Here is a 15506-nt window from a genome sequence, read left to right as displayed (position 1 = left end):
AATTTAAACTATGTTTGGTATTTTCATCCTTATAGGCAAAGTGAATCTTTTAAAACTGTTCAGTTAAAAACACAATTGAAAATCCCAGGTTTTTAATGCAGCATATGTAGTGACTTATTCCTTTAAACAAAATATCAGAAAACAGTTTCCTCCTTAATGTACCTGCCTTGACTTAACTTAAATTCAGGGTTTGTGGATTTCACCTTTGGTACAGTTGGTGATGTTACAAATACCTAAAGCAGTGCAGAGAGTTGAACCCCCTTGAGTGCTTAAGGTTATCATCAACAGTAGCAGGAATAATACGAGTGTGAACCCAAGTCTTAGTAGGTAAAAAAACTTTCAGACAATCACAAAGAATCTCTGTATTATCAGGAAAAGAGAAATATCATTCCCTTTGATGTGCCTGTTTCTCATTTACAAAAGTGCCCCTTTACCTTCAGAAAAAAACGAGTTTAAGATTTATTTGCATTATGTCAACAGTCGCAACAATTGAAGACATCTGTTAAACCCTGTAAACTTTAATACTATACATTGATTAAGAGTTTTTTTGAATTTCAGGTTATAGGCTCGTAATGTTTGTTTTAAATAAACTTCTGTTAATATTTTAAACTAAAGAGTAAGTCCAGGATTCCTAAAAGTTGCCAGTAATTTTGGTTGCTTCTATCCATGGGTGCCCAACTTGAGATACCTTATGTCTGATTTTTCAGATGGGCTGAGCTTAGTGTCTCTCATTGTCTTCACCTAGAATTGTGGGTGCTCTGCAGTTCTGAATTACATAAAACATATGTTTATTTTATAGGGTTATACCAGCAAATATGATCCTGAACTTCATCTGACAAAGCGCCTAAACTTCTCTTCTGCCACTCTGCCAAATATGTTCCAAAGGAGTATAGAAAGCTACATAGATAAAAGAATGGGCACTACCTATGGTCCTCCAGCTGGAAAGAAAATGACCATATTTATTGATGATGTCAACATGCCTGTGATTAACGAATGGGGTGATCAGGTGAAAAAATGTTAGCATTAATGAGTGAATGCAGATGCTTCATGTGTACATAAAGGAGAAGCCAACTTGATACAGTGGTGTTTTTAAGACTTTGCAAATATTTTAAGGAGACCTGAAAATCCATATTTCTTGCTGGGTGTGTTTGCAATGAATACTAGGCCATGTCAACAATGGGGCATTTTGCCTAAAATTCCCCACCATTTGTAGCAATGGTACCAGGGGCCAACAGTGTTTTATTGGCTGTATCTGTAGACTTGTTCTGAACAGCATTTAGACAACACAGAGCTTAAATGGGCAACCAGAGCACTGTCAATTCCAGCTTTCCTACCATTACTACTGATGGTTGTAGAGAACCAGGCATAGCAAAAGTGATGAATACTAGATGGGAAAATAGCATAGGATGACATATCCCTGTGATCTATTGGATTATAAATACGTCTGTGCTATTTTTCCTCATAATTGATGAGAAATTGTCAGAATAAAGTGGTCAGAATTAGCATTAAGCTATTTGATAACCATTGTGGCTTTTAGGCCTTTCATCCCAGTTACTTGTAGTACTTGTGGTGTTTATGAACTGGCTGTACTGAAAACAATGGAAAGTAAAGCAATAGTTTCTATTTTCTACTGAAACAACTATGCTTATCTAGATAGGAAAAGGGAGCATGAGAATCCAAGAAGCAATCAAAGCATCTTTCCTTCTTGATCAATCCAGACTTTAAAGCGCGGTTATCACTAGCTGGATTCCAACACGATAGCTTAGACAGGTATTTAGATGCCTAGGTATTTACACGAGTTTTCAAAAATTAATAAATGAATATTTCATATACCTGCCCTTTCTGGTCCCACTTACCATCCTGTATAAACATTTCTGAGGTGCTTGGAAGAACAGTAGGTGCTAAAGTTCTAAAAGATAAGTGAGGTTACTAGATCGTTTTGAAAATTTCTGGACAAGTAATCAGTTACCTCTGCCAAACTGGACCAGAATATTTGGAATAACTTATTTGTTTTCTTTTGTTGCTTTCCTGAATGGTATTCTGTAAACAACATGATTCATTGCAAAGTACGGTGCCTTTTTCTTTTGCTTGCTCATTTATTGTGTAGGAGATTTGGATTCAGATAGACTGTCAAGAAATAATACCTGATTATTCCCTTTATGTTTCTGTAAGATCACCAATGAGATTGTAAGGCAGCTGATGGAGCAGAAAGGTTTCTACAATTTGGAAAAGCCAGGAGAATTCACTAATGTGGTTGACATCCAGTTTGTAGCTGCCATGATTCACCCTGGAGGAGGTCGGAATGACATTCCTCAACGCCTCAAGCGGCAATTTAGTGTTTATAACTGCACCCTACCTTCCAATTCGTCTATTGACAAAATATTTAGAACAGTAGCTGAAGGCTATTTCTGTGTGCAGAGAGGCTTCCCAGACGAAATATGTAAACTGGCATCAGCATTAGTATCTACAACTCGAAAAGTCTGGCAAGCAACTAAAGTAAAGGTAAAAAAAATGTGACTTTTGTAAACAAGCCTATACTTGCACCATGAGATGAAAAGGTAGGAGAATTGTCTTTTTTTTTACTGTAGTACAGTACCTGTGGAATTTCTGCTGTAATGATAATCAGTATCTACAGAATCTATTGTCTGTCGGAAAATGTGACGGTGATAATGATTCTGATGGAATGATATTATTATTTTGTTATTTTATGCTATTTGTGGTAGCTCCTGGAAGCCATGCAGGTGTGCCTCCATTGTACTAGGTGGTGCACAAACATCTGTTCAATACAAGTCCCTGCTCCAGGGAGCTTACATTCTAAATGACAAAAAATTGCAGGTGGAAGAAATAAAGAAGGGGGACAAATATTGGGATGTGAGAACAGAGTAACAAAAAATAATAGTCTCCGTAATTCTTAGCTGATCACAAGCAATAGTCATAACTTGTCATCTGTCTAGCTGTAATCAAATTGTATTTTTATATGCATTTCTGAGATAATGATAGGAGACCTGAGCAAGTAATTAACAATGAATAACTTATTATACAAATTTTGCCTCTTTTCTGTACATGAATTATGAAATTTTTGAATTTATTTGAATTTCTTCAGCAAATAATTCTTGGTTTGCAGATTGTTTGCAAATGATTCATGGTGAATATGCAATATCCATGCTGTGCTGGCTAGCTGCTTACATCACATGATGGCATTTCTGTCCCTTGCCTGGATGATGAGCTTAACTAACACACACAGTGGGAATGGCAGTTTTACAATATAGAATGTAATTTAAAATTCATTTCTAGCAAATTAAAAAATTAAAGAAAATTAAAATTAAAAAAAATAGCTAAAATTAAAAAAAATTTCTCAAGTTTTTATGCTAATAAAGCTTGAGTGCTCAAATATTCATAGATATTGAATATGAAAAGGACACAAACCCAGTTGAATCACAGATTGTTTTTGAATTTGAACAGGTATTCACAGCCAACTCTAGCTGTCATAATCTTCCTTGGTCAGCAGGATTGTGACCATGACTTGAGGCCTGGAGAATAGCGGTATGGAAAGGGGATAAGGAACTGTGCATATTATATGGGCCTCAGCAGAGACACAGAGGAACAACTAGTCAAACTTTTTATAGTGAACAATTTATTCAACAAATATAGGCCTTTTTTCTGTCAGTGAATTATCTAAGAAGAAATTGTATTTTTTACACGTTTATTCATTGTTCAAAATTGCTTAACACATAGATTTTACAAACATCTTGAATTACAGATCACTGGTGATCTGTTTGCATTGAGTAGTCAGTCAATTATTTGATGTTCAGGATATTTGAGATCTGTGACTGATCACCAAAGTCATATGACATTTGTTTTGCTCGTTGATTGGCTGACCAAATTGTTATGAACTACTCCACTTCCACCTGAATTAATTTAATGAATCACAAAATTAATTGCATTTTCTAATTCAAATAATATTGGTTAATAGCCTGAAATTTGCTGCTTGTGAACATTCATTTGAATAAAATTACACTCATATGAATGCTCGTGAGATGCAAGCAAAATAAGGGGGGCATGTCTCTGAATTGGGATAAAATATTTGTAAATACTTTCCGCCACTATTTACCCCACTCTCCACAAAGGGAACTGTGCCCCAGGAGAAAAAAAAAGTGTATTTGTGAACTATTAGAACTCCAGATTTGCTAAATATAAAACAAAAAGGCTAAAGATACCCATTACCTCAGCTGTCTTAGGAAGAAGAGGAAAAGGGGCTACTTTGCTTTTAAAGTTTTTTGTTTAAAGAACTCCTCTCACTCTTCGTCTTCCTCCATGCTCTTTTTCCTCCTCCCTTTCCTCCCTCATTTCCTTCCTCTTCTTTCCCCTCTCCCCCGCATTTCCCTTCATCTCCTTGTACTCATGCTTGTGAACAAGACAAATGTTCTCAAAAAGAACAAAAACAGGGAGACAAAATCAGGGGAAGAGGGAGGAGAGGATCAAGGGGCCAAGATTTGCAGCTGTTTTTAGTGAGGCCTTTCATTCCATGGTTGGCTGAACTGTCCTTACTGCCCTTCATTCCTTGGTATTGTGGCTTTGAAGATTTCTGGAGAAGTTGATATCCCACATACAAGTAATTTATGAGCTGATCTTCATCCTAATCTTGTTTTACTTTCATATGTTAACTGTGTTCTGAATATCTTGAATTAATTTCTGTCTTTAGTGCAAAATTAATTTTGAAGTTGATTTAAAAAATTCAGTGTTCATTTAATACCATGTGGATAATTATGAAATAACTATTTCAGTGCTTCGTAAGTAGTTACTTGAAAATGGATCTAACATTCTTTTGTAGATGTTACCAACTCCAGCTAAATTTCATTACATCTTTAATTTACGAGATCTCAGTCGTATTTGGCAAGGAATTCTTACAGTTTCCGCTGAAGTCTGCCAGAACACCAGTGTTTTGGCTGCTCTCTTCCAGCATGAATGCAGTCGTGTTATTGCAGATAGGTTCATCAACCAAAATGACAAAGGCTGGTTTGAAGATATGATAAGAAAGGTCAGATGAATAATGTTCAGTATTCACTTTGAAGGAGGCTTACTAAAAACGTAACTGATGATGGTAATATACAATGTTTTTTTGTAGATTGCTTCTGAGGATCATGGTCAAGACTTACTAGGAAATGACCACAAAGAATTATACTTTGTGGATTTTTTGCGTGATGCCCCAGAGGCCACTGGGGATGAACCTGACGAGGTAGAGCTAGAAGCTCCTAAAATTTATGAGTCTATTCCTTCCTTTGATAACTTGGCTGAAAGATTACAGATGTTCATGCAGCAGTACAATGAAACCATCAGAGGAACACATATGGACTTAGTATTATTCAAGGTATTTATTTCTCTGATTGACAGTAAAAATAGTTATTATTGAAAGTGTCCCAATATACAGCCCTTCCTTTGTAGATTTCTCTTTATTTAATGATGCATGGATTTTATATGGTCCTGCCAAGATTGTCATTGAAGTTTGACCAAACCTGACAATTCTATGCTCTGTGAAGAACTCCTGTATCTCTTACAAATGAGCCATAGAGGATGCCCTTTATGCCACCAGGCTGCTGCCTCTGTTCACACCAGGGAATTCATTATTCAGTCACTTTCCAACTCCCCATCTTTTCCTTCTTCCTGCCTTGAAACTCCAAAGCAAAAGCTTGTTGCACACACTGAGAGCATCTCCTCACTAATTTTCCCCACCCTCCTACTTATTGAGGCTACCCCCTCCTAAAAGATCCCTTGACCCCTTTTTCTTCACAGACACTTCTTGCTGTCTGGATGTGGTGGACTTACAGACCAGTTTTTGATTGTATCAGCTCACCATACTGACACCATACTGTCCTTTGTCATGTTCACTGCAAGGAATGGGCCTGTTCCCTGGGGCTGAGTGCATAATTTTGAACTGAATTCAAGTGTGATCGGATTAACAGAAAGGCTTGTTTTATTTATTGTGGTCACCGTTTAGGGCATAAATAACATGGTTAATAGAATACAAATACACTGCTCTTCTACTTTTCCTATTTAGACAAACTGCTGTTTAGAGAGGTTGTAAATATTTCTCCTCAGAGACCAGTCTTTAGGAGCCTCAGTAGGCTTCCTCCCTGCCCCTCCTCTACCCTCAGAGTCACAGGTCCCCTTAGCTCCCCGGAGAGCAGGCACTGCATATCAGATGCTCTTGGGTGAGCATGAAATAGGGATGCTCTTTCAGGACCAGATCTACTGCTCATTGAAGTAAATGGGAGCCTTTCCAGTGATTTCATAGGTCATTGGATTGGTCCCTGAGTGGGCATCAGGTGAGGATCTGGCTCCAAATGAAGGCAGTCACTAACTGATGAGTTTCTACATGAATATTTTTTTTGTCTTTACATCATTTTAACAATGTTTTCTTTATGCAGGATGCAATGATCCATTTGGTTAAAATATCCCGAATTATCCGTACTCCGCAGGGAAATGCCTTGTTGGTTGGTGTGGGTGGATCTGGAAAACAGAGCCTGACCAGATTAGCATCTTACATTGCTGGATATCAGAGCTTTCAGATTACTCTAACAAGGTAACACAATGCAATATACACAGACATAGATATATTGGTTCCTTAATCTGCTAAGTAAATTAACCATTCACAATTAATTTCAAATTAAGTACAAAGCCTTTCAAGCATTTCAGCCCGAATTGTAAACTACATTTTTCAGCCAAAAGTACACGTTGAGATGCACATTTGGCAGATGGCAGAACTGGGTGGCTGTTCTGCTGCCTTAATAATACACGGAGATACAGTAAAAATTTTTGGCACAAAGCCTTTCTTCTTCCTTTCAGTGATTCTGGCCCACAGTGTTCCCCTATAAAATCCTATTTAAATCCTGCTTCAAAAATCTCTCACTTTAAAATGACCAGACTGAATACTTCATTATATCTGTCTGTGCAGTATCACTTGTAAATAAACACTTTGAGTGAAAATCTTGCCACTGAAAATCTTGCAACTTGGAGCTGTACCCAAGGGAAAGGGAAAAAAGACACGTCAAGCCCCTCTAACCTCTCAGAGAGGTAGAAAAGAAAGAGACAGCAGGAGAGAGATGGGCTAAAAGAAAGAGAGAAAGCAGAGAAATAGGTTCAAGGCAGCACAGAATTAGGTTCAAGACAGCACAGAATTTAGTTCTATATCTGTAGGATTCCACTCATATCCATGTGATGAATAAAATATTTCATAAACTTTCAGGAATGGATAAATGTTGTGGCGATCAATATAATACAAATTACTGTAATAACCGTAGTCACTAAATATAGACTGAACTGATGGATTGCTTCAGGTGCCTTGCAGTGGCAGAACTGGCAATAGCTATAGGGCAATGTTAATATTGTGAAGGAACTGCAGCAGAACTTAGAAATGTTTTCTGGGTAATTGATTTAACCTTGAATTTGTTATGAAGTGCTTAAGAAGTAATTATGTGGATATTACAAGTATTATTTATTACTTTAGAAGGTACATCAGAAACAAAATGGTCATTTCAAAGATGAACTGATAAAGGAAAAGGGAAAATATTAATTTCAACTTCCATTGGTTAAAGATACAATGGATAAAAAGACCAGTTTATTAACTATTGACCTGATATTGAACCATCTGAAATCAATAGCAAAATGACCGTTGGCTTCATATGGACCGCATTTTTACATATATGATATGTGAACAAGCTGAGTCCCTCCTCTGTTGTCAACGGAGCACATAGACCCTGTGCTAGTATCCAGACTCACCCCTTTTTGGAGTTTGGCATAATTGTTACTCAAAATGAATAACACAACATAAACCTCAGCCTAAGATTTCACCTTAAGCTTGGATGTACCTAGGGCTTTCCTTTAAGGATCCTCTCAGTTCTCACTCTCAGTTGCCCTAAAAGACAATCCCACATTCTTTATATCTTGGTTAGAAGTAATTGGACCCATTTTCCAGTGTAACTCGGCAGTAGTTACCCTGAATCTTAATGAAGAACTTTAGCACCTGAGTCTTAGTGACTCATCAATGCAGTCCCACATTCCTAGACAGGATCTTAGTCTTGTCACCCTATTAAAGGATGCAACCCCATTAAATTCAGTGAAGTTGCCCCAGTTTATGCCAGTGCTGAATTTATCCAAACGGTGTAAGAAAACCTAACATAATGCAATAGATTGTGTTTGTGAAAGGAGATATTGTAAATGAATTTTATATTTATACATTTTTACCTAACTAGATTGAGCCAGAAAATATGAAATTGTTTCCTGAAATGATCTATTTATTTTGTTTTGTCCATCTTTAACCCTTTCCTACCTTAGAACGTATGGCATTAATAACCTTATGGATGATCTGAAAATTCTGTATCGCACTGCTGGACAGAAAGGACAGGGTATTACCTTTATATTCACAGACAATGAAATCAGAGATGAGTCTTTTCTTGAGTACATGAACAATGTTTTGGCTTCAGGTGAGGTTTCCAGTCTTTTTGCACGAGATGAAATAGATGAAATTACACAAGACCTGATATCTGTGATGAAGAAAGAGTACCCAAGACGTTCTCCTAGTAGTGAAAATCTCTATGACTATTTTCTTACTCGAGTTCGCAACAATTTGCATGTGGTTCTTTGTTTTTCGCCTGTTGGAGAAAAATTCAGAACTCGCGCACTGAAGTTTCCGGGTTTGATTTCAGGATGTACTATGGACTGGCTCCAGCCCTGGCCTAAAGATGCTCTAGTAGCTGTTGCACATCATTTTTTAGCTTCCTCCAAAATTGAATGCACAGATGAAGTAAAACAAAACATTGTTAACGCTATGGGAACGTTTCAAGATCTTGTAGCTGAACAATGCATTGAGTACTTTGAACGATACAGGCGTCGAACATTTGTGACTCCAAAGTCTTATCTGTCGTTCATCAGTGGCTACAAAACAATCTACAGAGAGAAATTTGCTGGTGTGGAAAATTTGTCTGACCGCATGAAAACAGGTACAATATACTTTTTTTTAGAAAGAGATATGCATATAATGTATATAGATATAAGAATAAAGAGGTGGCATTCCTGCTCTAAATGCAAAAGTCAACTCATCCTTAACTATAGAATCCACAGTCACAACTGGTGCCTTCATTTTATATATTGTGTGTGTGTGTGTGTGTGTGTGTGTGTGTGTGTGTGTAATAATTCCTTTGTGGTATAAGAATTTGTTTTATGTACAACTCTAAAATTCACATATTTACTTTTTAAATGTAATAAGTAGCAACACTTTTTTGGGGTATAAGGGAGATTTTTGATGGTCACGGAGGACGTGAGAATATGAGAGCAGAGGTGATGAAAAAGGGGACATGGAAGGCAGAAGGATGGAGGAGGAGTCAGTGAATGATGCAAAGCTTGGGAAAGAGGGTCTAGAGAAGCCCACAGCACTTCCATTTTGCTCACTCCTACTGCCCTTTGTGCTTCCTGGAGATTCTGCTGCATTTTGGCTTGTCTGCGGTTGTAGGTGTGGGCAAGATTTCACCCTACAGGGTAGATCAGTGTAAGTTTCTAATCCTGCTCCCATTGCTATGGATAAAAAATGGAGTGGGACCAGAATTGGTCCAAAGTAAATTGTATATAACATTCCACTCTTAGATCTTGCACAGCTTGACATATCCTTTAGATCTCAAAATGCTGAACATGTCAGAGATCATTATTATTTCTAAAACTCTTTTGTACTGGATGGGGAATTAATGGTTTTGATACCATTAAAACCTACATTGCAAAATTAACATTTTATGAAACGGTAGTATACCATTAATAGTTACTCTTTTATACAAAGAATCTGAGTCACAGCATTTCAAAAAATTATCCTGTTTGTATAGATTTAAATGAAATCAGCTCATTTCCACCAGCAAGGCAGCTACCATAATTGGTTTTCAGTTATATTGTACAGTGTGCTTACAATTGAAATTTTCGCTTCATTAACTTTGTATGTTTTGTAGACTGTAAGTGAATTGTAAATTGATATTAATTAACAGATAAAAAATCCTTTGTTTACTTTAAGTTAAAACTGCTACTGTGGATGTATTCCAAGAAATGGTACTGCTAAAACGATTTCACCAATTGCTGAAGTAGGAGGGTAGGGCTAGGGTCTTGATCCTGCAGTGTGCTGAGTCTCCCCTCAGCTGCCAAGGTAGTCAGCTGGAGAAGAGAGTGTTCAGAACCTCACAAGAATATTCAGTACCTTAAATAATGCTGAGCACCTTGCAGAATTGAGCTGTGCAATCATACCCCTATAGATGGCCGGTGGATGGCTACACAAATGCAGAGTTATCCTTGTTTGGAGAGTATGCAAAGTAATGGTTTATTTGTGAGTTTTTTTACACGTGATTTTTTTTTGTCTGTTTCTCTCATTGTTTGTTAACAATATGGAGCTAGTCCAGAGCTCAGGAGCATACTGTCTGTCTCTAGCTCTCCCCCAACCTCCCCAGATTTCCATGTAATGGTGAGCTTAGGAGCTGAACATGGTCTGCTGCATCTCCTAAGCTCCACAAGTCTCCAGGCCTCTTTGCTTTGCCCTGTTCTATGGAGCTTAGGAGCAATCTAATGAGTTCCTGTTTCTCCTTGTCTCTAATGGATTTATAAAGTGCCTGTCAGGTCGTATGAAGTTTATAAAACTGCACATCACAATACTAAATTTTAACAATGTTTGAAAATCTCGCTTCATATTTCTGTGCTAATATTAAATTAAATGGCTATTAGCCTGAATGAGTACCATTATGCAATGTGATCTGATAGTTTTAAGGAATTAAAAACATGCATAAAAAGAAAATAAATATTTAAAATTAGTCATCCAAATCCATATTTAGGAACCTGAGTAAGTGACCCTGGAGCATGATTCTGATGTCCCTTACTCCAGTGAAAATCAGAGGTAACTCTAGGGAAATAAATGAATTTACACAGGTGTAAAACAGGTTTACAGTAAGTGAGATCAGATTTCAGGTCACTTACTCAGGTTCCTAAATATGGATTTGGATGACTGATTGTAGGCACCAAAGTTTGAACATTTAGGCTTACATCTCACTTTTTCCTGATGCATAAATATACTGTCAATTTGATTGAAACAGGTCTTGGAAAACTCATGGAAGCTGAGATTTCAGTAAACCAGCTGTCCAAAGAACTGGCAGTGAAAGAGAGAGACTTGGCTGTTGCTTCTAAAAGAGCTGATGGCGTTTTACTGGATGTGACTATGAAAGCCCAAGCTGCTGAAAAGGTGAAAATGCAGGTCCAAAAGGTGAAAGATAAAGCCCATGCCATTGTGGATGAAATTGCCATTGATAAAGCAGCGGCTGAGGAGAAGCTTGAAGCTGCAAGGCCTGCACTGGAGGAAGCAGAGGCAGCACTGCAGGTTAGAATTGAATTGATCCCATGACAATGCGTATGGATAATGAGAGTAATGATCAATATGTGTGGAACCTAGAGCATTTAATTATGTTTGTCCATCTTCAGCAAGGCAAATCAGAATGCTGAAAATGCATAAACTGACAGGTTCCAGTTGCCATATTAATTGTGAGTGAGATACAAGGTCCAGAGACTGCAGTTGAATCATCTGGACACCTTACACTAAACACAATCACATACTACCCTTTGGGTTAGATTGAAATTAGATCGGCAAAGGTTCCCTGGGTGAGATTTAAAAGGCTGTTTCCTCAACTTTCACTTCTAAGCAGAGGCCAGTTGCAATCTCAGTTTTAGTCTTCTGACTGGCAATGTCCAGAGGGCTCTGGCACTGGACTGCTAACCCCTGTGCAGAAACCCTAAAGGCCGGGGCAGGGAACAGAGGAGTAAAGGTGGGCAATGCTTCTCCCACAGTCAGGCAGCAGAGTTGGGCTCCAGGGGAGAGTACACAGTGTAGAAGATGCTGCTTTTGTGTGCATTCCCTCAGCACACTTTGGCCATATCTTCAATGTGTTGCACTATGTGTAGGCTGCTGGGTCAATGTAAAGTGAGTCATACCGATTCTACACTTCTGAAGTGATTCTCCTCCTGTACAAAGTAGGTGCAGTGACAGTTACACTGGCTGCCTCTGTGTGCTGAGGTGTAAACTCAGAAAGGGAGGCAGGTAGCCACAAACGGACATAATGTGCAAAAATGTACACTGCACTGATTCTCTGGCTAGTGTCTGTATAAAGCAAGTATAACTGGTGAGTGTAATCTAGATTAGCCATGAGTCTGCTTTTATCACAAGTGCAAAGCTGATGTATAGGGACCCTGCTCAATAACAACTCCTGGGAGTGCCATTCTTCTTGTCTACGCTCAACTGACGTTCCCTGGTGAGATGTGTTTCTTTTCATATTCCCTATCCTGTATTCTCATTTTGTATAAGATTGATGCCTGGCATATAGTTCATGGAAATAGCAATCTGTTTTCCTGTGTGTATGGTAGGGAGAGTGTCAGATAGCTGAGGGGTTGGCTAAGGCTGGAGCAGGAGCAGGACCAGGCACAAACTGGGGCAGGAGCAAGCTGAATCTGGGGGAATCCGTCAGAACTACCAGGTAGTTGAGAATCTCCCAGCAAGATAGCAACATTGAGGAGACTGGAATGTCTGCTTCCATTAGGAACTTTTATACCTGCTTGTGGATTGGCTGGGCCTTTGTTGATTGGCTTGCCCCTGTCATAGGACCTGCAGGCAGTTGCCTCTGATGACTCACCAGCTCAGGCTCAGCGATGACTCATCAAAGAGAAAAGAAAAGGAGTACTTGTGGCACCTTAGAGACTAACAAATTTATTAGAGCATAAGCTTTCGTGAGCTACAGCTCACTTCATCGGATGCATTTGGTGGAAAAAAACCAAATGCATCCGATGAAGTGAGCTGTAGCTCACGAAAGCTTATGCTCTAATAAATTTGTTAGTCTCTAAGGTGCCACAAGTACTCCTTTTCTTTTTGCGAATACAGACTAACACGGCTGCTACTCTGAAACTCATCAAAGAGAGTTTGCCCACAGGCAGCAGCAGCGTTTGTGTAGATTCAGCATGTAAAAGTTACTCAGGACAAGAGTTGGTTGGGAACTTTCCTCCGGAATGATTTGCTGATGGAAAATGCAGTTTCTGCAAAAATCAAAATTTTGCAAATTTAGATTTGGTAAAAAATATTTGATTTTCCACCTGGAAAATTAAAATGTTTAGTTTCAGGTCAGTTTGACCTGAATTGGAATATTTCATTTTGCTGAACTGATCTGAAATGTGGTAAGATTCACTAATCCAGGGGATACAATGCTCCAGAAAGCCACTGCTGCAGACAAGAGAATGAACAGAAGGGAATACGGATGTCGGCTGCAAGGCCCACTCCTTTAGCTCCTCCCTTTGCACAAAGGATGTCTTATCTTCACTTGTGCACGTAGGTGCTGGAACTGGGGGTGCTGCTGCACCCGCTGGCTTGAAGTGGTTTCCATTATATACAGGGTTCACAGTTTGGTTCAATGACTCTCAGCACCCCTACTATACAAATTGTTCCAGCACCCCGGCTAGTACATTTATGAAGTTAAAACTATTGGAGAATCAGGTACACCAGAACTGCTTACAAAACTGCAGCTGCAGTTCTCATTTTACATATACAACTTTGAAACAAGTCAATTGTGTCTACCTGAGGCACAGGACTTCAGGGAGGTGCCACCAGTGTATAGCACCTCATCATTAACTCCACTATCCATCGTGGGTAGTGGCTAAGCCACAATCTTGCCCTTTACGTAAAAGGCTAAAAAAGATACACTACATTTTGAAAAAAAAGGAGTACTTGTGGCACCTTAGAGACTAACAAATAAATTTGTTAGTCTCTAAGGTGCCACAAGTACTCCTTTTCTTTTTGAGAATACAGACTAACACGGCTGCTACTCTGAAACTACATTTTGAATTTTAGTTAGATTATGTTGGATTCAAAGAGACATTGGTCCCTGATGGAGACATTCATTAATTCTCATGCACTTCAGTTTGCAAAGAATAGACGCTTAAATAAGAGGGTCATTTTCTTTTGTAATTTTTCAGACTATTAAACCAGTTGACATTGCTACTGTTCGCAAACTGGGTAAACCTCCTCATTTGATAATGCGGATCATGGATTGTGTGCTACTTCTGTTCCAAAGAAAAATTGATTCTGTGACAGCTGATCCAGAACGAACATGTGTGAAGCCATCATGGACTGAAGCTCTGAAGCTAATGAATAATTCAGGATTTCTCAGCATGCTGCTTACTTTCCAAAAGGTAACAAATAAATTACATCATCATTCCTCATAACACCCCTATAGATCAACATGAGCATGCCCTTTGTGTTTATATTATGTATAATTCATAGTAGCTGTAGTTCAAATATTGACCTTATTAAAGCTGGTTGGGGCTTTTTGTAGTTCATAGCTTTTACGTTCAGTAATGTAAGTAAGCTCATTTCTTTTTCATTGGTCATTATTTTTATAGTCCTTTCTGCTGAAGAGAACTGGATGGCTCAGGAGCCTAGCAGGGGGTTGCGCTGGTAGGCACAAATGTCCCAAGCAGTGGTCAAATCCTGAAATCCTTACTCTGGTTTGATTCAGTTCTTACTCAGGCAAGCTCCTATTCTTTAATGGGACTTCGCCTAAAAAAGAATGGATTAAAATTTGAGTAAGAATAGCTGGATCTGGACTACTGTTTTTGGAACAGGCCACTCAGTGGTTTGAGCATTGGCCTATTAAACCCAGGGTTGTGAGTTCAATCCTTGAGGGGGCCATTTAGGGATCTGGGGCAAAAATTGGGGATTGGTCCTGCTTTGAGCAGGGGACTGGACTAGATGACCTCCTGAGGTCCCTTCCAGCCCTGATATTCTATGATTCCAATCACTAAACATCCTACCATTCATATCATTATGTTACCAGACCTGTTTGCATACACGCATGTAAAGTCTTGTCTATGCTAGAGAAATTTACCATTCTAAGAACTGCTTGGTCATCCTAAAAGCTTGTGAAATGTTTCACATCCACAACAAAAGTGTTCCAAATGGTCTGCATGTATTCAAGGAACCATTCTGATTATACTTGCTTTCGGCAAGTATAAGAACTGGTTCAATCTTAACTGTTTCATTTTGAACCATTTTAGTGCCAATGTGGATAGAGGTTTCTGGCGTCCTAGCACAAATCATTCATAGTCCTTCCATGATTGTGCTGCAGTGCACCAATCACTGCTCAAATGCCTGCACTTGATTTTCTGCATTCCGCTGCACAGAGGTCAATTTGACTGGAAGCCACTTACTCGCAGAAATATCTCTGCACACACTACGAAGCTCTGCTATGTGAGTTATTTCAAGGGCAGACAACTTCTACTAGCAACAGATCTGCAACAGCTTTTTCTCATCTCACAATAATGTCCCAAAGAAGACAGTTTATATGTATGCACCCAGCTGGCCCGAGGCCAACACTTGGGTCCTGATTGTAGTGTGAAAAGGAGATCTAGAAGCAGCCTGGGAGAAAAAACATGTGTTTAACTGGATGTCCGAGCGA

At 38.8% G+C, this 15506-nt stretch overlaps 1 protein-coding gene across 1 annotated transcript in view; it reads left to right on the top strand.

Moving 5' to 3' along the window:
* The window catches only part of LOC119851672 (dynein axonemal heavy chain 5-like), a 270620-nt gene that overhangs the window by 149381 nt on the left and 105733 nt on the right, over nucleotides 1-15506 (top strand). Inside the window, exons 52-59 of the mRNA XM_043508515.1 lie at nucleotides 800-1006; nucleotides 2173-2502; nucleotides 4832-5038; nucleotides 5126-5368; nucleotides 6426-6580; nucleotides 8332-8996; nucleotides 11112-11392; nucleotides 14026-14241. Of these exons, the coding sequence (XP_043364450.1) occupies nucleotides 800-1006; nucleotides 2173-2502; nucleotides 4832-5038; nucleotides 5126-5368; nucleotides 6426-6580; nucleotides 8332-8996; nucleotides 11112-11392; nucleotides 14026-14241 (2304 nt within the window). The remainder of the gene's footprint in view (nucleotides 1-799; nucleotides 1007-2172; nucleotides 2503-4831; nucleotides 5039-5125; nucleotides 5369-6425; nucleotides 6581-8331; nucleotides 8997-11111; nucleotides 11393-14025; nucleotides 14242-15506) is intronic.

Source organism: Dermochelys coriacea, chromosome 2 (genome assembly GCF_009764565.3).
Source record: "Dermochelys coriacea isolate rDerCor1 chromosome 2, rDerCor1.pri.v4, whole genome shotgun sequence".
Lineage (NCBI taxonomy): Eukaryota > Metazoa > Chordata > Testudines > Dermochelyidae > Dermochelys > Dermochelys coriacea.
The sequence above is the reverse complement of the archived record's forward strand: the minus strand, read 5'-3'. Positions and strand labels throughout refer to the sequence as shown.